This window comes from Gallinula chloropus (genome assembly GCF_964237585.1).
Source record: "Gallinula chloropus genome assembly, chromosome: 2".
NCBI lineage: Eukaryota > Metazoa > Chordata > Aves > Gruiformes > Rallidae > Gallinula > Gallinula chloropus.
The window spans coordinates 100952589-100976942 of NC_140086.1; the positions used below are offsets into that span (position 1 = coordinate 100952589).

At 47.6% G+C, this 24354-nt stretch overlaps 1 protein-coding gene across 3 annotated transcripts in view; it reads right to left on the reverse strand.

Annotated features, from left to right (window-relative positions):
* Positions 1-7300: 7300 nt before the first annotated feature.
* SLC66A2 (solute carrier family 66 member 2) overlaps positions 7301-24354 on the reverse strand; it is a gene marked incomplete at both ends in the record, with an annotated part of 67936 nt that continues 50882 nt past the window's right edge. For 2 of the 3 annotated variants that reach the window (XM_084259977.1, XM_084259976.1), the window contains one exon: positions 7301-7508. In XM_084259977.1, coding sequence (XP_084116103.1) covers positions 7301-7508 — 208 coding nt within the window. The remainder of the gene's footprint in view (positions 7509-24354) is intronic. The other variant, XM_084259978.1, reaches the window with a different exon arrangement.

Below are 24354 nucleotides of genomic sequence, written 5' to 3' on the forward strand. Positions count from 1 at the left end.
CCTGAGCTTTGTATCTTAGCCCCATAACAGACCTATACATAGGCAATCCTCCCGACTGTGGTACTGAATGTTAACTTGTCTGGGTTTGGGGTTTTTTTCTTTTGCTAACAGCGGAATATAACAGGTATCTTTACAGGACATTTCTCCACTCTCTGCTACCTATTTCCATCTCTTACATATTGAAAACCGTGTTTAATATACAGCTACCCCTGAGCTACACATGGCCCAGGAAGGGGAGGGTGATGGTAAACCAGCAGCAAAGCCCTCCCCTGCATACTCTTCCTCAGCCACAGTGGCTGCACTGACTACAGTTCTGTGCAAAGTGGAGTAGTCCAAACCCAGTGAAGCCAGTGAGATGCCTTCAGTGGGCTCTGTCCCAGGCTGCAGTGTAGCAACTGTGCTCTGTGTTAGGAGAAGCCTTTTCATTTTTATTCCCTACTGAGAAAAAAGCAATCCTGTCATCTAAAAATTAGAGTTATTGTTCTGGCTCTTCCTAATTCTCCAAAGGTTTAAGTCAATTTAATGGGAGAAATTAACCATATGGTGGCATCTGTACGTTTGTTTACTGCTGCCCCCACAACCCTGTGAGCTCTCCGGCCTCCTCCCTGGAGGGCCTGTGTAGCTGGTCCTGTTCGGCACACTGTGTGAGACTTCCAGTGCTGCTGAAGGTGGGGTACAATCAGGGGCGAAGGGAAATGGGGCCTCGTGTACCGACACCCCCGTTTGTATTAAAGCCACGCAGTGCCGCCCTCCATTGTTCTCCTCCTGCCGGGAAGGGAACAGGAGCTGCTGCACTGAAGATGGCGTGTGTCTGGTGTGGGGCGGTTTTCCCTCAGTGTGTGTTGTAATGCCAGTCCTACGTTAGTGAATTCCCCTGCTAAGCCCTTCCTTGTAGGAGTGGAGGAATGGGCAATAAAAGATTATGTTGTATTTTAATAAAAATTAGAAGCTTTGTTGCTGATTGCTCACCTCTCATGATTGGGGGTGTGTGTGTGTGTGTGTGTGTGTGTGGAGATAAAGGGGGGGGGGGTGTGTTTACCATGCAGATGTGAAGCCATGTGTGCTAGTGCTCCAACCAGGGTCCCACGCCACAGGCCCATAGCAGCCCTGATACTGCCCCTTTGCTGCCATAGCCATGCCAAACAGCCCTAAGCAGCACAGTGGGGTCACTGTTAACACAGCTCAGAGCAGCAAGATGTCCTGGTTTTGGCTGGGAGAGAGTTAATTTTCTTCCTGGCAGCTGGTATAGTGCTGTGTTTGGGAATTAGGAAGAGAATAACATTGAATAGCACACCGATGTTTTTGTTGTTGCTAGGCAATGTTTACATCAGGTCAGGGACTTTTGAGCTTCTCATACTGCCTCACCAAGGAGGAGGCTGGGGGCACACAAGAAGCTGAGAGGGGACACAGCCAGGACAGCTGCCCCAAACTGACCAAAGGGTTATCCCACACTGTATGATGTCATGCTCGGTATTTAGCTTGGGGAGAGCTGGCTGGGGGCTTAGGCTGCAGTGCAGAACTAGCTGTGCATGGGTGGTGAGCAATTGTGCTGTGCATCACTTGTTTTGCACGCCCTTATCATCATCTTCTTTTTCTGTCATATTAAACTGTTATCTCACCCTGTGAGTTTTACTCCTCCCTCCCCCCTGCAGTTCTCTCTCCCACCCCACTAGTGGGGGGAGTAAGTGGAGGGCTGTGTGGCAGTTTTAGCTGCCAGATGGGTTAAACCACGATGGTGGGTTAAACCAGGATGGTGTGTGACATGCAGAGCTTGCTGGTGAGTGCTACAAGAGACAGAGGCTGCAAAATCGAGCTCCGGTACCTTGCAGGCTGCTCCTGGGTCTCCAAACCCCCTGCTGTCTGGAAGGACCTTCAGGCAAACCCAACAGAGCTGCACCCGCAGCTCTGCCCATCATTCCCTGCCCAGCACCACCAGGAAGGAGTGCATCCACTCCTTGCATCGGGCAAGGAGGGCCAAGGGCTAGTGGACAGTGCCTGGGCTGACTCAGCCTCCTGGCAAAGCAGTGCCAGCACTGGGGCACCGTGACTCACCAGAGATTTTAACGTTATTGTACCTTTAATTCTGACGCAGGCATTTCTTGCGCTAAGGCTTGCTGACTTCTGGCGTCAGGGATACGGCGTTGCAGCCGGCTCAATGCAAGCTGGCAGAGTGAGCAGAGCATGGGGGCAGAGGATGGCACCGTGCTGTGGGGCAGCAGCTCGTTTCCTGGTGGCATTCAGGTGCCTGGTCTTTTAGGTGGGACCCCCACACGTTCGCCAGGTGAACCCTCCAGTCCACCTTTGGTGGTGCCTTGGTTCGCGCACGCCGGGTGCCGTGCAGCGCTGCGCGGCTGGCGTGGACGTGGCGGTGTGGAGAACGCACCCCCTGAGGGTGGTGAGCCCCTCGCGCCCGAGCAGCGGTAGCTGGAGCAGGTGCCCTTGCAGAAGGAAGAGCCTCTCACGTGCAGTGCTAACAAGCCACCGCCAACGAGCCCCGCTCTTGGCACCACAGCACGACAGGCAGACACAGCGCCGGGACAGCAAGCTGCAGCTCAGCTGCTCTATAGAAAACCAGGCCGATGACACACGCCGCGTTGCCGCTGCGCTCCATCAAGTTGCTATTGTCCTACAATAGCGAGTCCTTTGTGTTTTTCAAAGGCACGTAATTAATTCCAGCACGCACAGAGTTTTAATAAAGTGACAAACCCCACTCATTATGTCTGTTAGTCAAGGCCTGGCTTTTAATAAAGTTTCATTTTATCTATTGAGACGAGGAAACAAATATAAACCAGGAACCTTTTAAACAAATTATTTTTGGAAGCCCTGTGAAGCGATGCACACGTTGCCAGACATAAAAGATACCCAGAGGAGAGCGAGTTTCACCCAGTGTCGCTGTTGTTTCGGGTGACGCTCAGTGCTTTTGATCAGCAGCTGCTGGAGAAGTGTTGGTTCTGTTGTGTGTGCTTGTTGGTGGGTTTTTATTTTGAGGGAGTACGTGGAAGTTTTAAGGCCGTTTAATAACCGCTGCACTGCTGTCTGCATACATGCCAGTGTCACGGGTGGCCAGAGGTGCTTCTCTGAGACAGAACCTTGTGCTTCATGGTTGTAGCACACTGGGTCTGCCCCAAGGAGAAAAAATTCCTCTCTCAGAGGACAGAGACTCACAGTGCATGCGAGCAAAGCCCCTCTGCCACCCAGCTGGCTCAGGGGCAGCACGTGCAGGCCTGGGCATACAAATTCCAGCAGCTGGCAACAATAATCACCTCAAACCGGTAGCTACAGGGTCCTGTCACTGTCCCAGCTGCTCCTGCATCCAGAGGTGGCTGAGAGCTCCTGCTTACTGAAGGGGCTCCCCATTCTTTCATTCAGGGCCAGTCCCACCAGTACCTCCCCCTCAGTGAGTGCCAGGGCCATGGCCAGTAACTCCAGTGCCATCTGGGGTAGATGGTGCAACCGTTACGAGTAATGTGCAGGCTTCAGCTGTTGTGGGAACTGCTCAGGTCACTGCCCACCATGGTCCTCCACTTCCTGCAGACTGCAACAAGTAAAACAAGGCAGGTTTTACTTCCCACCCTTGTTTTCCTTCTTCTCTACCTCCACTTCACTGACTTACCTCCCTTTGCCCTTCCAGGTCTTGGTTTTCCTCCACTCTCCCTTGCTCCAAGAGTCTCTTCTCTTCAGCCCCTTCTTTGAGGAAGCTCGGTCCCTCCCACTTCTCTCTCCTGCCCTTCCTGACCATCTCTCCTGTGCCCCAGCCCTCTCTTCCCACCGACTCCCCTTCCCCAGCTTCTGCAGCCACTGCGCGCAGCAACAGCAAACCACCTCCCCACAGCAGAGCAGCCAGACAGCCTGGGGCAGCAGCCTGGCAGGGCCCAGCAGCCGCACTCCACCCACAAGGCTGGGCCTGGCTGTCTGGGGAGAGGTCACGGCTCTTGGCACAGCGGTTGGCCATGAGATGACAAACTCCGTTTGTTCATCTTCCCCGCGGAGGCTGCAAAGAGCCACGTGTCCCATCTTTGACCTCATTACAGAGTTCGCAGGGTACAGAGGTTTTTTTAAAGCTACTTAATAATCTGTTAGTAATTTGCTTTTACTGTGAGCATCACAAATATGGAAGATGGCCATGAGGGTAAGTTTACCCCAGGATGTATGGAAGAGCAGGGAACAGAAAAATCCCAAATCCCTGTCATACATCATGACCTCAGGACAATTTATGCCTTGTGTTACCCACCCATCAGGAAGAAAGACACACGAGCTGCTTAATCCTTTAGACGAGACAGTTTATAGTACGAGATAAGAGGCATGCACCTCTTATCTGAACAAAACAAAGCAGCACTGCAATTTATATATAACAGGTAATTTTTATTTAAAAAAACATTGCAACTGACAAAGAAAATAAACTCCATGAAATGTGCCATACATTCAGAGATGCATTTAAAGGAACTGATTTCTTATTTTCTGAGGTGATCATTGATACAGATACTTCCTGACAATTAAGGAACAAACCCAAAGTCCTGTAACACTTTGTCCCTAAAGAGTCTTGCAAGATGAAGTTCAGGAGTTCCTGGCCAAGAGTCCCACCTTGCTAAATGCCGGAGATACAGGAGATGACTTTAGACATGGATCCACTGGCTTCTCTTCCAGCATGTGCAGCTCTGGTGTGAATGAGAAATGGTCTGCAGAGCTCAGTGGTTTGGGTGCTGATGACAGACTCAAGAATCTGCCCAGGGAAGAGTCACAGAAGTTAAAAACAACAGTTGTTTTGTCCTCAGTAATGCCTGTAGTTCAAAGCCAAAGAGGTGGCTAGAAGCGTGCACTTCCAGGTGAAGCTATAACATATAGAAGTGTATTTCCCAAGAGCCATTTATTTCTTATATCCCCGTTTGATAGAATATTAGAAAAAAGACCACCATATACAAAAAACCTTATAATTACAAGTTATTAAAAAAAAAAACCCAAATTTCAGACCATTAAAATACACAAGAAAGTGTTTGTTGCATACAGTAGAAATACAATCCTCATTAAAGCAGCATACCAGAGAAGCCAGTCATTAAATAAGTTTTTGATTAGAAAAGACAAAGCCCAGATGTTCTTGTAACACAACCAGAACACTGCAGTAAAGAGAGGAACAAAACATTCATAGTCTGCCATGCCGGATACATCGTCTTAGTAAGGTCACTTCAGGCCTAAAATATTGAATAAAAAGCATGGAGTCGGTGCCGGGGCAGAGCCTTCTGTGCCCAGCCCTCGGAAACGGCAGCTCTCCTTGGCTCTGCTTTCCTGGATCTGCCAGGGCAGGAGGGACTTCCCGAGGATGTCCTTCCGCGTCCCCACCAAAGGGTGGGACAGCCTGTCCCCAGGCCAGGACTTCGCCCCACATGTTTTGGACCTCAGGCCTCTACCACCAACGTGTCAGCACCCAAAGCAGTGGGAGCCCCTGTCCGCCTGGGGCTGCCTGGCTGAGAAGGGACACGAGTCCCTTAAAGCAGCACAGGGAGAGCCCACTCTTCTCTGTCTTACAGTGGGCATCAATTCCCAACTGAGCATCGTGCAACCATGGCTGCAGCCTGCGGACACTTCCCCTCCAGAGGACAGTCTGCCACCAGTGAAGACAGCCCAGACTCAGATCACAAGACTTGACTGAGTAGGGGAAGAGTCTGATTTACACACTGAAGTTACTAAAACTCGGACTTGCTGCCATAGGTGAAAAAACATAAGCTCTTGGGCTCATGTTGGAGAAAAAAAACAATTCTCAAAACTCAGCCCCGGGTCTAACACGTGGTCAGATGGGATTCTGCCAGCAGCAGGGAGGGAGGGAGCTTCAGGAGGAAGAAAGCAGCACAGGCAAAGCTGTTCCTGGGACCAAGCGCCTTGCTAGGGCTGCCCCATACCAACCAGGGCGGTTTCATGATGGCAGCTGGCAGCAGCCCAGGGGCTCCCTCACAGCCCCCTCCAGGTCCACACCACCTGCAGCTGCTGGACACGTGCAGCTGTCAGAAAGGGCACGGTGACCTACGCTGGCAAACAGCCACACACAGACAACATCTACACTTACAAATAAACTCCCTGCTCTTCCAGCTTTCTCAGTCCCTCTAAGTACTGGCTGCTGATTCTTCCAAGAGCCTGGAAGATCTTGAGCAACAGAAACAGGAAAACGTGGACTCCTTTCTTCTTCGGTCAATGCAAGAGAAAACCCAAAACATAAACTGGTTCTTGTTTGGCATTAAACAACATCAACAGGGATCTCAGCCTCAACAAATCAAGCTGCCTGATGCTAGTCCTACTCCATAGGACACGGCTTTTCCCGCATCTCAAGCTTTGTCACTTCCCCTTCCGAGGCAATGGAAGTGCAGCTCCTCTGTGGCTCAACCACTGTCTCTAAATACTTGCCTGGCAATACTGGCAACACGTGTGCTGGCCCCCTGGTTTATGATTGACAACCTCCAGCCCAGCTCTGGCCTGTGCACAGCTGCAGGAGCAGAGCTGCACCCCGAGTGCAGCGTGGGCTCTCCCCAACACCCCATCATTTCCAAGCACAGATACCTAAGTTACCTGCAGTCTCCTGTTAGCTCCTCCTTTCGGCTGATGCCTGCTCTAAACACGGCTCCAGCATCATCCATACTCGTACCCCTTCATCTCCTTGGTGTGTCCGCCAGCCACACTGATCCTGCAGTGGGGGTGAACACCTGCCACTCACTCTACATAGTGATGCTTTATGCTGTATGTAGGGCTGGTTCATTTCTGGCTGATCACCTCTTCTGCAGGGCCTCCTGCCCTGACCTCTGCTCACCAGACAACCTTCTTATAGAAAAGAGAAAGCTCCTGCATTTGCTCTTCAATATTTCTTCCTACTCCGTGGAGATACTGAATGCTAGCATATGCCACAAACTTCCTGTCAATATACAGACTTTATATCATATAAATAGGTAAAAGTTTCAGACAAAATATCCTATAATTTCTGTGGTGTAACATTTTTAAATAGCATTAAAACCACAAACCATCCAGCCCTTGTGATTAAATATACAAACATTTGTGAATTGATAAGGCTTGTAGGTACATATGCAAAAAATAAAGTGCCCCTCCCCCCACCAAGAAACAGTTCTGTACAGCTAAGTCTGAAAACAGAGAGAGCAAGTTATTTAAAATAAAACCTCGTGAGCTGGAAGTGCAGCCAGATTTTCAATCCTCGTTCTCATTTCTGCTTTCAACTCAGCAACACAGGAGTATTTACACGTGGAAAAGGAGCTGCCACCGCCGACTCCACAGCACCAGTGACCTGCAGCCCGTGCAGGTAAGTGCCTCACAGGGCCTTGGTGCTGGCTGGGTGTGCAGTGTGGGACACGGGCTTCTGAGGGTAGGAGCTGTACAAGTAAACCTGCAACAGGATGGCGATGTCCACAAAAACCTGCAGGAGTCCACAGATGGAGAACTGGAAAGGGGCCTGATTGAAGATGAAGTAAATAGTCTTGAATGTGTCCCCACTGGTCCACATCAGCACCATCTTGACACTGGAAGACAGAAAAGAAGGGAAGAGTATTTACTGAGAAGAACTTGGCTGGTGATGAGGCCTGCCATGCCAGAGGAGCCCACTTCAGTGGGGGCTTGCACTCAGCAGTGGGCTCGGAGTCCCCAAGACGAGGGCAGACAGCGTGCCCAGCCAAGACCTGCAGCACTGCACTTGGAAGGGAGGATCAAATTCTCTACTCCACAAACTGCAGCGCTCTGATCTCAACAATTACAGCTCTAGATGCCTGTGGCTATGAAAGTATCCGGCATTTCAAAGTACCCAGCCAGGATACTTGACTCAGTGGAGCTCTGTAAACATAACTGACCCATGCTGACAGCACTGACCATAAACCGAAGTGATACAGTGTATGGAAAGCAAAGGCCGTTCATGCTGGCAGTTACACACTGGCGAGGTAACACACAGGCTGCTCTCTCATGCAGGCACACCTGCTGAAGCAAACACTCCTGATGGATACCAGAAACCCTTTCTTATTGATGAAAATGCAAACCCAAAAAAAACAGGCAGAGAGATTGTTCACTAATACAGAAAGCAAGGAAGTGACATGCCTGCAGCTGTCACTGGAAGGATGAACATCACTGGGGATTTGTACCAAGGACACAACTCAAGAGCAATGCTCAGACTTCTTTTTAATAGCCATCCTTGCTTGCCTCTTGCTGTGCTGCAGAGCCTTCCCTTGTCCTGCAGTCCACTTCCTACTCCCCGACATCAGGAGAAACTCCAGGGAACAGAAGCAAGTTCTCAAACAGAACAATTTTTTTTTTCAGTGTCCTCAATGAAATGTGAACAACCAGATCCTGAAAGCTGTTTCTGAGCTTCATGCACTTTAACAGGAGAGCTTTTTAAGCAGCTGGGTAAGTGGTAGTGGACAAAAGCTTTGTGGTTCGCAGTATGGGCACTGCGCAGGATTTGTCATAATTATGAGCAATTACCTTTTTGCCAGCACTGACTCCAATTCATCAAATGCAGTCAGGCCCGTGCAGCAGGGTAGGACTTAATGTTCATTTCCCAAACACTCGGGCAGGGAGCTAGCACAGTGTGTATTTTGGACACCGGTACGCAGTGCTGTCACAAGCCAAGTGCTGCAGCCCACTTTCTCCCCACATGGGAAGGGTGGCCAAGAGCATCCGTTTATATTGTCCCACTGCACTGTGGAAACACAAGCCTTTTGGCAACTCATGACGTGACTGGGAGCATAAAGCAGGTCAACAGTCCTATGAAGCTTCCAAAGAGGGTGGATGTATAAGCAAGGACGTGGGGTTGAGTGAGCAGCCATTCCCCACCCAGGTCATCCTAACAATGTAAATAAATAATCAGGGAAGGAAAACGATGCTGAACCCATGGTGTCATCTGTGCTCACTGCAAACAGCCTGTACCACCCGCCTTCTGCGTGTTCCCAGCCACACTGCAGTCACCTTACATCACACTTACAGGAGGTGTGCAGACGCAGGTGGTGGTGGGGATTGTTTGGGATTTTAATTAGGAAGGGCAATAAACTCCAAGGGTAATAAAACTGGCACTTTGCTTGCGGGCAGCCAACATTCCTCCTCCTCTGATTTTAAGCTTATCAGTGTTTGCTGGGAAACTGGTCACAATTTAATCGTTAATCTGTCCTGTCATGGTTGGAGAGCCTCACTATAAACACATGCTAAACCTGGCAGGTCAAACTGCCTGCTTGCTGTTGACAGAAAGGCAATTCAGGGATGCCACTAAATATCTCGACAGGAATTCAACACACAAAGGGCATTTGTCATATATTCCCCATGGAGAAAGCTAGCTGGGTTTTAACAGTGACCCCACAGCGCAGCACAGATGTGGAGGAGAAAATACACACTGTTAGAAGATGTACAGCCCACAAAAACGTCTGCTCCCCCAAGGAAAGAATCACCACGGGCAACCAAGGGGGCTGCCAAAGCAATCCTAGGGTTTGCTAGAAAGCTGCCTGTGAACTCAACAGCCTGCCATACCCACTGGATAACTTGCTGCGTGCTCCAGTGGCCTTTGCATGCTCCAGAGCCCTGCTCCTCAGCTCGTGCATCAAGGAAATCTGCGTCATGCCTGGGGTTCTCACTAGGACAGGATGATGCTCTACACACAGGAAAATCTCAGCTTGTCCTCAGCCAAAAATGATTTGGAAGAATGGATAAAGAACTGACACCACCAGTCTGTTACTGAATCAAAACATATTCAACCTCCTCTGTCCAGTAGCTTGGACAAAACAGCAGAGGAAAACATGTAAATCCTCTAGGTACTGTAAAAACGCAGAATAAAAATATTCAACACTTGATGTTCTACAAAACCTTAGTGCTGCAGCTGTGCCATGGATCTCAGAGTCCAGAGTTAACACAAAGCAGAGACTGTGGGAGTGCTGGCTGCTGAGAGGCTGGGACTGAACAAACAGAGTGTGATCAGCACAGACCTAAAGGTGCATGGGGTAACTAAAACAGCTGGGCAAGAAAATGGGGACAGTGTCATGCAAGAAGTTAGAAAAGGCAATGGAGAGCCTCAGAGGAAAGCCAAGGAGGCATCAGAGGAGCAGAGAGGTTGGTCTGATGAAAAGGGGTAGGAAAAAGAGGCTGGAGCAGGACAAGGAATGACAGGAACAAACAAAGAATGGGGAACTATGGACAGAAGTCCCTGGGAACGACCTGAATTTGAATCTGGACTGAGGAGTAGAGCCTGGGACAAGGGTGTTTGGAGTTGTACTGGGTTTACATGGCAAGGCTGGGGGGTGGTGGGGAAAGGCTACAGGGGTGGGTCCTGTGAGATGCTGCTAGATGCTTTCCCCATGCCAACAGAACCAATGCCAATTCCAGCACCTGGAGCAGAGATTCCACTGCAGCCTGTGGAGAAGACCATGGTGAGGCAGGCTGTCCTGCTGCAGCCCATGGGGGATGATGGGGAACAGAGATCCCACCTGCAGCCCATAGAAAACCCCATGCTGGAGCAGGTGGATGCCCAAAGGAGGCTGTGACCCCATGGGAAGCCCACGCTGGAGCAGGGTCCTGGCAGGACCTGTGGACCCATGGAGCGAGGAGCACATGCCAGAGCAGGTTTGCGGGCAGGACTTCTGACCCTGTGTGGAAACTCTAGTGAAGCAGTCTGGTCTGCACCCTGTAGAACAGATCCATGCTGGGACAGTTCATGAAGAACTGCAGCCCACATGGGAGAAGTTCATGGAGGGACCATGAGGACCCCATGCTGAAGCAGAGGAAGAGTGTGAGGAGTCTTCTAAGGAAGAAGGAGTGGCAGAGGCAACGTGTAGTGCACTGACTGGAACCTCCATTTCCCATCCCCCGTGTGCCACTCACAGGGGACGAGGTAGAGAAATCAGGAATGAAGTTAAGCCTACAAAGAAGGGAGAGGTAGGGGGAAAGTGTTTTAAGATTTGGTTTTCTTTCTTATTATCATTATTACTCTGATTTTTTCCCCAAGTCAAGTCTGTTTTGTCTGTGATGCTAATTGCCGAGTGATCCCTCCCTGTCCTTATTTTGACCCACAAACCTTTCCTTAAATTTTTCTCTCCCCTGTCCAGCTGAGGAGTGATAGAGGGGTTTTGGTCAGCATCTGGCCTCAAGCCAGGGTCAACTCACCACAAGGGTGAAGCTAGGGAATGAGCAGAAGAGGTGTGTGCTGGCCCAGGACCACCACTTCATAGCTGTTAATGTCTGCCAGCACCTCAGTGGCCCCCAACGTCCCCTCCAAATAAGTATGTCTCACTCCTCCACTGCCCGCCCTGCAGAGGGGAAAAGCTACAACTGCTGTCAGCTCTCCCCCAGCTAAACCAGCACCCATTTGCATACGCAGTCTGAAAGCTTCATCTTGCTGAGAAATCCATCGAGTGTCTGTGTGGCATCTCAAGGCAGAATAGAGCTGTCCCTGCCCCCACTACCACATCACAGACACATCCTGCTGGAGGCTGGGAGAGTGGCTGAATGTTACACCATCAACATGGCTCCTGCCATGTGTTAATTTCCAGACACTCAGCTACAATAGTAGTGGCCCTCCCTGCCCTAATCTGGGCTGTGCAACTGCCTTGTCTTCACTGCACACACAGACGCAATTCACAATAATGCAATGGTGCGTGCACGACTATGCGTGACTGATCGCATGGATACACCATCACCACTCTCATACTTCCAGCTATCATCTCATTTTGGGATGCCACACAGGATAGAAAAGCCAGGTTATGCTGGCAGCGTCTCATCTTCACCCACTCCCTTGAGGAAGAAAGGTAATTCTTAACTTTGTTCTTAGTTTTGGGGTAGAAAAGAAAGAAACCAACCTATATTGGGCAGATAGCTGCCTTTTACCTGTACTGGAGGAGAAAAGAGCAGTGTCTGCACAGAAAGAAAGGGGTTTATTGCCCAAAAGAAATGGAGTTTTCAGTTGCTTGTGGGAAGGAAGAAGAAAAAGGGAAGAGCTCAGCCAAGCCCTTCTTCCAATACTCTGCTGAAACCTCCGTTTGCTTAAAGAAGCTTCAGTCCCTTCCAGTAGGATGTGAGGCTCACTTTTGACAAACTACCACTGCACCAAAGGGGCCAAGCTTCTAGTCTCAGCTTTCTTTCCCTCCAGGACTCTGCATGCCACACGATGGAAGATCTGTAGGATCACAGCAACAGCACGAGCCTCCCGGAGCGCCGCATGACGCAGCAGCAGCTCCAACGCAGGCTGCCAATGGCGGCGAGCAAGGCCTCTGCGTGGGCCTGCTCCCTCGCAATGCCAGGTGCCAGCTGCCACCAGCTGGCAGATCACAGCCCTCTGGCACAGGCAGGGCCTTTGGCTGTGCCCTGCCAGACAAAATGCTGTTAAGGCAGCTGAGGCTTTCCCCAAAAGGCAGCCAGGGCCCACCACCCGCACTGAGACTGGACAGCACCCGGCACGAAGCCTGCGTGCAGCAAACACTTCCCAACCGACCTCACCCAGACCAACTTCCCGGTCTCTCTTCCTCACACCTGAGCAAAGCGCAGCCATCGGCCAGGCAAAGCAGGACTGAGGAGTAAACAAACTGTGATCTTTCCTGGAATAGCCCAAAGCTAAGCGGGGGAGACATGGAAGGCAGGAGACCTTCACCTTGTTGGTGCGGGGGATACGTTCCAGTAGGAGAGCACAACCGCTCTGAGCACAGAGGAGCGAGCAGGTTAGAGGCCAGCCGAGCCACAGAGCAATGTGGGGAGGCAGAAATAAACAAATGGCAGCATCTGTTTGTGTGACAACAGAGATGCCAACCGGAGGGGCAGGAGGCAGGAACTGCGCCGAAATAGCTGGTATTGCCAGAGGCTGAAGCAGACTTGTGGTAAAAATAGCACTTCCCAGTAATGTAAATCAGTACTGCAGTATCCAATGACAACAAACCTCCTAAAAGCAAGTGCCTTTCTTACAGCTGAGCTTGTTACAAGGAGTTACTAATGTAGTAACAGCCAGTGTCAAGTCTGTGTAAATTGCCATTGACCACAAAGAGGAAAAGCTGGTGTTTTTCAACTGCTCTTCAAATCTGAAAGAGCACTTATTTATTCTGCTGTTGGAATTAATTCTCAGAAAGACACCATCGCTTCTCATCAGGCACTCGACTAGGGGTGGGTTGCTAAATGCTATTTTTTAATATGGAAATATAAAAATGCCCTACAGCACTGCTGTTCTCTACCACTCACAGTACATTTCACAAAGACACTGTACCAATCCTCATTTGCTAAATAAATAAACAGCATGCTGGAAAACAGCATTTGCTTTTTTTCAAGGAACAGCTTTCTTCAATAAAGTTCTTTGTATATTGTATATTCTGAAGAAACAGTAACTGGAGGTAAAAAACACATATCAGTACACCGTATCTGCAGTCAGCAAACAAGCCATAATTTTTACAGAATGCTCCTAAAATTATTCAGATGTAGAAAGAGTTTGTAAAGTGCATTTAAAAGGAAAAAACCCAACTTTCTGTTGCTTCTCTTTGAGCAACTGTAGTAGAGGCTGAAAAATTTACAGAACAACGAGATTAACCGGGTATTTAAACTCAACCCCCTCTATCCAGGACTAATGCTACTTGAATCAAAGCTTTTCAGCATCTTCATTCCTTCCACTCAAAATCTAACTGCAACATTCTCAAGGCTCTGATTTTCCTCTGGAGTCTTTGCACATTCAGCTCAACATCAGTCACTTCTTGGTCATTACACCTTTCTTCTTCCTTCCTTCCTTCCTCTGAAAGAGCAACAACTACAAAAAAAAAAAAGGATCTTGTAAAAAAAAAAAAACCCAAGATGTGAAGCCCTCTCTTCCTCCTCCCTGGCAAACCAGTCTGTCTTAAATGCTACTTGCAACCATCCATCAAAGTAATTTACAAACAGCAGCCCATTAGCAGAGCCGCAGAGCAGCAGCCTGCAGAGCACAGGCCGGTACTTAGCACAAAACCTACACAAGAAGGAGACGTGGCACTACTCGCTTCCCAATTGCGCTGTAGATTTTTCTCACATCAGTGTTATGACTCTGCATGTTTGTAGCTTAACACAGAAACCCAAAAATACTCTGCAAGCTGGGAGACACAAAGAGAATCCGACATCAGACACTGACTTCTGTGGAGAAATTCTGTAGTGGTTTGACCAGACGTTTCAGCACAAATAGCAACAGGAGGTACATGCTGCCCTGATGTAATTACATCCTGCTACCCTCACAAACTTAGTGCTCAGACAATGAACTCAAAATTCCTAAATTATTCTCAATAACAGAAAAAAGAGTGTAATTTATTGACCTTTATCTACCTTGAAAGTTGCCACCTTTTTTTTTTTCTTTCTTTCTTTCTATCCCAGACAACTGGAACTAAAGAGGAGAATTAGCCCAGATTCTTTTTCTTCAAGAATCAGTGGAAATTGACTGCAGCTTCCCTCATCAGGGCCAACAGCCAGACCAAGACACAGGTGACACCCTATTCACATCTCCGACTCTTATAATTGCCACAGTTTCAGACATTTCTTCCTAAGATAGCACTTGACTTTCATATATGTTAAAAAATGGTTTCAGTTCTTTAAATGACTGGAGATATAAAAGCAGAAAGAAAAATTAATTTAAGAGCTGCCAAGCTAGTATTTCCTTCAGGAATAAGGTCCGCATCGAAACAGCCTGGCAATGAGTATTCTGAATGCTGCATTTGGGCTTGGGAAGCGAGGAAGAGTGTACAGAAGGTATCTCTCCTGCAACCTTTTAAGCTGTTACCTCCCACAAACCATTTGCAATGGGAATGTCTGGAAGGGATAGCAGATTCAGTTATCACATCCTGACTCTGGAAAACTTTCAGCTCCCATTTGCAGTTCCAAAATAGTCTACTTAGAGAAGACAGCAAGCATCCGTAACGCTGCACTTCAGTCAGAGGCTGGCCTGCCTTCAAGAGTGAAACACAGACCGGAAAACAGGAAACCCAAATGCCATGGGATTTTTTAACACTGCACAAACCAAACAAAAATCAATAAATCCAGCATTTGTTCCTAAAGAAAAAGTTAGATGGCCTAACAAGAAAGGAATTCTCCTGATGCTAACAAAATCGTTTAGCCTGACACAAATTATTAAAAGGTAGGAGGGGAAAAAAAAAAAAAAAGAAAACAAAACATTGGGATCAGATATTCAAAGTGCCTGAAGTCTGAAAATCTGAGAAGTAAACATGCATACCGTAAGCCCTTCTGTGCAAGCAAGTACAGATCTTGTTTGCAAATACTGCACAGCCAGCTGGGGATCCAAGCATGAAACTGTTCACCAGTCCTACATGCTCTGCCTCAGCGAGGGTGCCTTGCCTGACTTCTCAACGATTCCTCTGAGGCTGGGGCAGCACTGACCATTCTGTGCAAACTCACAAATAAACAGAAAACTTTTATGAAGAAATGAATGGAGAGTTTTGGGTTTGCGTGGCAAGGGTGGCTTCTGCAAGGGGCAGCTAGAAGCCTCCCCTGGACCTGACAGAGTAAATACCAGCTGGGCTCAAGGCTGGACGCACCGCTGGCCAAGGCCAAGCCCATCAGCGATGGTGACAGTGCCTCTGGGATAAGATATTTAAGAAAAAAAAGCAGCTGCTTTTTGTTGCCCAAGAAAGAAATGAGAAGATGTGAAAAAATTTGCAGACACTGAGGTCAGTGAAGAGGAAGGAGGGGAGGAGGCACTTCGGGCTCCTGGAGGAGAGATTTCCCTGCAGATTGTGAAGACCACGGTGCAGCAGGTTGTGTCCCTGCAGCCCAAGGAGGAGGATGGGGAGCAGAAACCATACCTGCAGCCTGTGGAGAGACCCCACAGTGGAAGAGGTGGAGACACATGAAGGATGCTGTGACCCAGTGGGAAGCTGACACTGGAGCACTCACCTGGCAGGACCTGCAACCCATGGAGAGAAGAGCCTGCTCCAGAGCAGGTTTGCTGGCAGGATTTCTGACCCCATGGTTCTGAACCCAGGCTGGAGCACTCTGTTCCTGAAGGCCTGCACCCCATGGAAGGAGCACTGCTGCAGTTTGTGAAGAACTCACATTAGAAAAGGTCATGGACGACTGTCTCCTGTGAGAGGGACCCCATGCTGGAGCAGAAGAAGAGTGCAAGGAGTCCTCCATAAGGAGGAAGGAGAAGCAGAGACAATGTGTGATTAACTGTCTGCAGTTGCCATTTCCCCATCCCCCTGTGCTGCTTGGAGGGAAGAGGAGGGAGAGAAATTGGAAATAAAATTAAGCCCATGAAGAAGGGAGGGGTGGGAACTCTGTTTCAATTTGGTAATAAATTACATTGATTTTATTCCTTCTTGAGCCTTTTTTGCCCATGATGCCAATTGCAGAATGATCTCTGCCCCTCCTTATCTCAATCCGTGAGCCTTTTGTTATAAAATTTCTCTCCTGCCCAGCTGAGGAGGGGCAGTGATAGAGACACCTTGCAGCAGGGTACCTGGCCTCCAGCCAGGGCCAACCCACCACATAGGGTAAATAGGTATTTGACAATTATTTTTCCTCATGAACATCTATTTTCTAAGCTCCCAAGAGCGGTAGGCAGTCAGGCATTTTCACCCCACATATCATACCCACCCAAAAGCCAGAACATGTCTGTGAAAGGAGAGCCAAGGGGAAACTACAAGACACAGAAGCTGGGGGATCATTGGTATGGCCTCTGGCTATTTCAAGTAGCTGTCCCTAAAGTTTTGTCTGTATGGGTCCAGGAACTGCTAACCCCTAACAGCCAGCTCAGGAGACTCTGTGATTCTGGTGCTTTACTACGTGTTGCAGAAAGAAGGGCAGGAGGTCTTAACAGCCTCAAACACCCTAAGTCTGTGCAGCAGGTATGAAAATAAATCTCTTCTGTGGATCAGAGGAAAGACTTGAACCACAATTCAACCCAGTGCCCTTCCTGCCAGGAGACACAAATGGATGCTGGCCAGACAGCAAAGCTCAGGTCTGCTCAGATACGTGATAGGAAGATGTATGAGATGGGCTCTGCTTCTGCTGCTGGTGGATCTGCAAGCTTCAGGACCAGTTGCAGTGACAGGGAGCAGCATTCCTCAGGTGCCAGGGCAGCAAATCCTGCCCTGCAGTTCATAGTAAGAGCTGCCAAGACACGCTGCACTGTCAGCCTAATGTAAGTGGCGCAGAGCACACCTCAATTACACTGCCCATCCGCATCTCCCTAGTGAGGTTTTTCCTGAGTATTTCCCCCTTTCACTCCCCACTTAGGACATTGCAAAGGATGGAGCTGCAGGCACAGCTGCTGGGTAATGCGGCTCTGGGAGGTCTCACACTGCCCACCCACTCAGCACACCGAGGCCCCACACCACCCACTGCAAGGCACGAGGTGAAAGGCCCATCCCCATGTATCTGCTGCCACACAGCTGGCCAGCAGCAAAGCCCAGGAAGCAGTATTCCTTCCCAAGGCTCACCTCCCTACAAGATGAATTGGGCCCCCACACCTCTGCCTACTGCCAGGAGGAACCCCACAAGGCCAGTGCCAAGAGATGGCAAAACAACGTCCCTGTGTAACACCATTTGGTGTATTTCCTCTCTAGTTGTAAGTAACTTGGGACATATTAAATTTGAAAGGTAATAAAAAGACAGGGGGGAATAGAGCTTTCCTTCAGCACAGCTGTGTATCCCAAGGCTCAAATTGCAACACTTTTAAATCTTCCTTTCTTCCTGCCCTAGACAACAAAGAAATCATCAGGCTCTTCATCCAATTCAACTTGAGATAATTTGAGCACATTTTTCCCTTCATCTTCATACAGTAACCAGGACATAGCTCGAGTGTGCTTTTAGTATTCCAATTCAGTAACTGCAATTATCACTTCAGTCAACATTCAGGAGATAACAGTCCTAGCTGCAGTGCTTACCTTGTCCTAGATGATTAGCACTCACTGGTTGTCTCCAAAGCCAGTGCACCCGAGGACAAAACCTAATACAACAGTCATTACTTTTCATGAATTAATCACATCCTTCAGCTAGTAAAACGCTTCTCACGGAACACTGGAGAAATGAAAACCCCAAACACACTAGCCCATCTTCATTCTCACATCCTTGATATCTGCCCCTTTGCACACTATGAATCCTGTTTTAGGAAATTCTCTTAGTGCAAGATTTAGTATCTGAAGGGACAGGGCTTCCATCACTACCCTGAAAGTTCACTGCAAAATTCCAGGACATCTTGTTTGGCATGTAATTCCATTCCCTTATGTGGACAGGTACCCTTCCCAGCCATCCTCCCCATAACAAATTAAAACCCTACCTTTGAGTTGTTGAAATACCTTTTTCTGACACTAAGCTTTGTTTCTTTCTACATTCCACTCAAGAATGCTACAAGCACTTCCTCCTCTGTCTCAGGTTTTGGGCAGATCATCTAACATGGCAGTCACTGCACTTCCTGCTCTTCTGGTTGCTCGTGCCTCTGTGTCTGAAGAGCAAGGGACCAAATGCACTATTGCAGGTCAACTTGCAATGGAGAATCTCTTGTCTTTCTGGACCATCCTGCAAAGTCACTTCCTGGCCTAAGCTCCACCAACATCCTTTTCCTGCACACCACTCTGCTCACTTTACAGATCTTCATCAGAGCCAGTATTATCACTATGGATATTTGTATTCTTGCATCTCAATCTGCATTTCTCCAAATGAAAATCTCCTTTTACTTCCATCCCACATTACTAATCCCACTCAGTCCTACTGCTCTGAAAGAGATGATTCTGCAAGTTGATAATTATCCCACTTACACAAGTGGCTGTGGTGAACTCTGGCAAAACAATACAGGTGCTGCAATTTCAAGAACCAAGGCACTTTTGTTCCCAAATTTGTTAGATAATAGAGGAAAAAGACATTTTTAGAATATTTCTATCTCTCAGGTGCCTTCATGATAAGCTCAACTTATCACCTTTAGTGACTTGGGAAGACCTGACCTCTACTGTGCAAAACACCTTGTATAATGCTTCCTCACCAGCAGAAAATGGGAGTACCCAAACTTAACACAGTGTTCTTGCAACAGAAGTACAGTGAATTTTCTCTTGTATTTCAAATTTTCAGGGCACAGAGAAAAGCACCAACTGAAGAGAGCACTGATTAGGCATGCCTGCAGCGCTTTACTCCTGTTACTGTAAAGAAGCCTTGAACTATTTGTAAAAGCTGAATGCTTTTGCTTGAAGTCATTTGCTTTGAATTTGTTTTTTGAACTGATGGAATGAGGTGCCAGGGGAGGAGAAATGTGAAAAAGGTTCAGTATGTGCAAGAGCTTTATCAGTTCACGCTGTGCTACCAACTAGACAATGCTTAAGGGAAATGGGTATTGCTGCTCATGCTGTCAGAAGCGTTGGGAGGTTGAGGGAAGGAAGGTCTGCCACTCCCTGCTGGGTTTTTCCACCTGCCCCTTCCTTCAGTTCCTGAAATTCTCAGATGTGTTGAGTGCAAAGGGCACAAAAATCTGTCTTTGGAGCCTCACATTGCACTGCTGCAGGCCTTGAGAGAACAGCTCTGGGGAGACACAGCAGGTAAGCACGGAGGTGAGTGCAGTGCTGACCCCAGCACAGCAACCCACAGGCCACATGTCCACAGAGAGTCAAGCAGACAGTGTGGGTCCTTGAACGCTGAGTGCCAAACAGGGAAGGGAAAGAACATGGGGTTAAAGGCAGAGAGATCACAGGCCTGCTGTAACTGAAAAAAGGGTGTGGAGGAGAGAATCTGCTTCCCAGGATCAGAACAAAATGGCTTCAGTCACTCCTTTCACATCCTGACAGGAGCCTACCCATATTCCAAGTGCACTGAAGAGAGAGACCAAGCCTGTTTACCTTCCTGATGTGGTAACACTTCAAAGGGAGAAGAACTAGAAATCTGAGGACTAAGACCACTCTTCAACCTGTTAACTTTAAAACATCCAGATTCAGAATGGGAATCTGTTGTTCCTAGCATCTATTTGAACCACGAATGAGAAAAGTAACAGAGAAGAGAAGCTGTAAGTGGTAAACCTTACAACTGTACCACAACCTGTGTCATCCAGTCATGGAAACTGTTTTGCTGACTACTCCTGCAAGCCTGGATCTGTATGTAAAGTCCAAAAATGAGAAACCCCAGACTATTTTATATAAAGGCCAGTACCAAGGGCAACAGTAACCATCTGATCAGTGCCACAGTAGCAAAAGAAAAAATGTCACCAAAGGAAAACAATGAAAACAAGTAGAACTTCCCCAAATAATTGTATGAATGCTGGCTGAAGCCTCAGAAGCAATGACAATGATTTTTGCCCACCCATGTAGAAAACTAAAGATCTGAGTAGAAAAGGCATTTAGAAAGAGAAATTAATACAATCACAGAACTACATTCAATGATAAGAATAATTTAAAGTAGGCAAGCACACAGATAGACAGGTTTGATTAAGTGCAATAGGAAAGGCAATGAAACTAATAAGTGCACTATACAACATTAAGTACAAACCACTTTTAAGTAGTGCTAATAATTTTGCATTTACCCAGTGTATTTCTGGTTCACATTTAGACCTTGCTTTCTCCATTTGCCAGGATCCCAGACTTCCCTTTTAGCTCCTAATTACTCTCCTAAAAAACACTTTCACAACTTAGTCCTCTATGACTGCCACACAGTGCTTTCTGTAATGCAAAACTACTTCTCAGTTGGGTCAGATGATTTGAACCCACAAAGCCATGCTGTTTTCTGTTTTAGTTTAACTAAATGGCACCCATTTCCCATACCTGCTTCCACCTTCTCCATTTTGATGGTTTAATATACAAAGCAGCTACTATTTCAAGTATAAGAGTAGATACTGTTATATCAGGATCAGCAAGTCCAGAGGAGACCACGAAGATGATCGATCAGGAGGTTGGAGCACCTCTCCTATGAAGACAGGCACAGAATGCTTTGGGTTGGAAGGGACCTCAAAGCCTATCTGGTTCCAAACCCCCTGCCATGGGCAGGGAAACTAGATCAGGTTGCCCAAAGCCTCATCCAACCTGGTCTTAAACACTTCCAGGGATAGGGCTTCCACAGCCTCTCTGGGCAACCTGTGCCAGTGCCTCACCACCTTCATAGTAAAGAATTTCTTCCCAACGTCTAATGTAAACCTACCCTCTTTCAGCTTGAAGCCACTGCCCCTTGCCCTGTCACTCCACTCCCTGGTGAACAGTCCCTCTCCCACTTTCCTGTAGGACCCCTTTAAATATCTGTACACCACAATTAGGTCTCCCTGAAGCTTTCTCTTCTCCAGGCAGAACTAGTCCAACTCTCTGCATGGCAGTTTGCTTGGCAGTTCGTGCAGGGAGGGAAGCAGGTGAGTCCTTTGGTGGTCATCCCTGCCTGGGAAGGAGCCTACAATTCCAAAGCCTGAGTGAAACAGTCCTGTCTCTTCAGCAGTTTCCTTGGTGTTTGTCCCAGACTGGAAACAATGCATGACCAGTTATCATTCTACTGGCCAGCATCTGCGTTATGTATATGGCTGTCCTGGTTTCTCAGCTGGGATAGAGTTGCTTTTCACAAGAAGCTGTGAAAGGACAAAGCCAGGACAGCTACTCAAACTAGCCAAAGGGATACTCCACACCATATGTGTGTCATGCACGGTACGTAAAGGATGCTTGAAAAGCAAGTCCTGTGGCCACATGGCACCCCAGAAAGAACTGAGTTGGACAACGGGACTCATTTCCGAAATGCCCTCATGGACACCTGGGCCAAAGAGCATGGCACTGAGTGGGGTATCACTATGGTTTTTATTCTCTTCTTCCTTTGCTGCCTCAGTAAATTGCCCTTGTCTTAACCCATGAGTTTTACCTTTTTCTTCCAATTCTCCTGCCCATCCTACTGAGAGGGAGGCAGGGACGGCAGGTTGGTTAGCAAGGAGCTATATGGTGCTCAGCTACTGACTGGGGCTAAATAATGACAATGGCATACTCAGAAAAGGTAATCTCTCAAGTACACATTCATTACCCCTACTCCTATTTCTTTGATTTTGCTCTCATCTGTGCCACCCGTCAGTGGGAAATGGGAGCTGGGAAAATAACCCCAAAAAATCAACACTTCCATGCCACTGAGTCTCCTTCTCTTGAGACATTCAGAAACCCACCTGGACATGTTCTTGTGTGACCTAATTTAGGTGATCCTGCTCCAGTGGTGGTGTTGCACCCCTAACATTCTGTGATTCTGTGATTATCTGCATCATCCTTTTTTAACTTTCCTTCTTTTTAGCACTTTTAAATTCTCTTAAAATCCAGTGAATTTCTCTTTCTTGTTTACTGAGCCACCCTGAAGAAGCATAAACATGTAACAAAGTTGTTACATGTTGATGTTGATTGCACCTAACATCTCTTTATAATGGAACTGAATTTATTGTTTACTTAAGAAGCTAATACATGCCTGTGAAGTAATTGCTGGAGGGGACTTAGAAATTAAGACTTATATTCATTCTTTAAGAAAAGGTACAGCACTGAAGAAACTTGCAGGGGAGAGTGCAGCTGACATGCAAGGAATCCAGTCCCCAGAAGCTCCCCAGTCAACCTTAGAGGTTGGCAACATCAGGGGAGCTCGATGCACTGACCCTGAGAGAAATCATGTGGGGGACAGAGCAGAGTAGAGACTCCGCAGCCAGACTGTGACATAAGGGAACCAGGTGGTACTATGGTACTGATAAGTTGCTAATTACAGCCCTGAGCCAGTAGTTCTTCATTTCCTGTCAAAGTTGTGTTCTTTAGATGAACTTTGCTTATTATAATCTCATTATAATACCAAAATAGACATCATCCCAGAAGTTACCCACCTCCAAGGTGCGACCGCCCCTCACTGAGCCTGTGCTCTGAATTTCAGCTTGTCTGTACCTTTAAACACAAGTGAGGACATTGTATGCCAATCACAATAAAGGTATGCATTACCAGAGTCACTCAAGCTCCACCTGATAGGGAAAAATCATACAAAAATGGCCTAAGAATGGAGGGATGTTAGGGAAGATACTATCACAAACAAGTGAGGAATATGCCATCACAAACCATCGCTGTCTTCTGGGACAAGTTGATGAGCTGAGCCTCTCTTCCCCCCTGCATAGGGATGGATGCCTTGGGTGAGATTCAAGCACTTAGTTATCCTAGGAAACTTAATACAGAGTTATTTCTGCTGGTATATTACTTGAGTAGCTTTATGTTGTTCTGTGCATTGTTTTATGTTGCCCTGTGTTGCTGCATTACTTGCACGTGCTCTTGTGGACAGTGTATCCTCACTGGCAGCCCGAAAGATCCTGCACTGTTGCTTGGATGAGCTGCACCGCTGGATGACCGAGCTGTGAGAGCTCCTTCTGAACGTGGTGGCCCCACTCCTTAGGCCTGGCTGGGCCAGTTCACTGAATGGGACCAGACTGAAGGTGCCTCGCACTATCTGTGCATCTGTAGTTGTATTGAATGTGACCAGACTTAACAGTGCCAAATTGGGAATCACCCAGAACTGAAGCTCAGCCACCCCCAGCCCCTCTGATATCTGAGGACCAGCTGGAATACAAGGGGGTTTACTTTCTGACAAATTCCTTGACCCTTTTAACATGACAATGCCTGAGTGGAAGCATCCACAACTCTTGCTACTTCTCTCTAGCTTAGGGTTTTGTTTTCTATTAAACAGGAGAACTTCAGAGTAACTCACTGGAGCTGTTTTACCTATTCACCATCCAAAAACTCCCTCAGGAAAAAATATCCCAAGAAACCACAGCAGTGGCATTTTTAGAGCATTTGCCCAATCTCCTTAAATCTAAAATCTCACTAGAGGACATGACTAGCCAGTGCTGAATAAAGCCTTCTACATCTGTTCATCACAGCACCTGGCTACAGGCAGAAAAATATAGCAGATTGCACCTGGCATTAATCTTCAAAAAAGTTTGAATAAAGCCAGGATTTGTCTATGGAACAAATCCCATTTTTGGGACAAATCCCATTTTTGTCTATGGGACAAATCTTGCCCTCAGAAGTCAAAAGCTTATCTTTAAAAAATTGTATAAAGAGCTGCATGTGTTATAAAGGAAGCAGCTACAGAGCATCCTGCAACAAAAGTTTATCTCCCTAAGAAATAGTCTTCTAGTCTTCTAGTATTTTTTTATGTTATCTATAAGGGAAATGAGGAAATAATGTCTCAGGATATACATTTAATATAATTTCGTTCTTTCACAGCTTGCTGCGCTTATTTCACTGGATACATGACAAATGACTGCTTGTAACTAGCTCACAGCTGCAGCACGCCTCATAAAACACTTCTGAAAGGAAAAAGCATTCCTCAAATCTGCAACTCTTGGCTCTTGCTCACTCTGAGACAATGATTGCCGAGTGTTTCTCCTTCAGTAACTTGCAGTCTTTAGAATAGGATAATCGCAGTGATCGACCCAGTGCT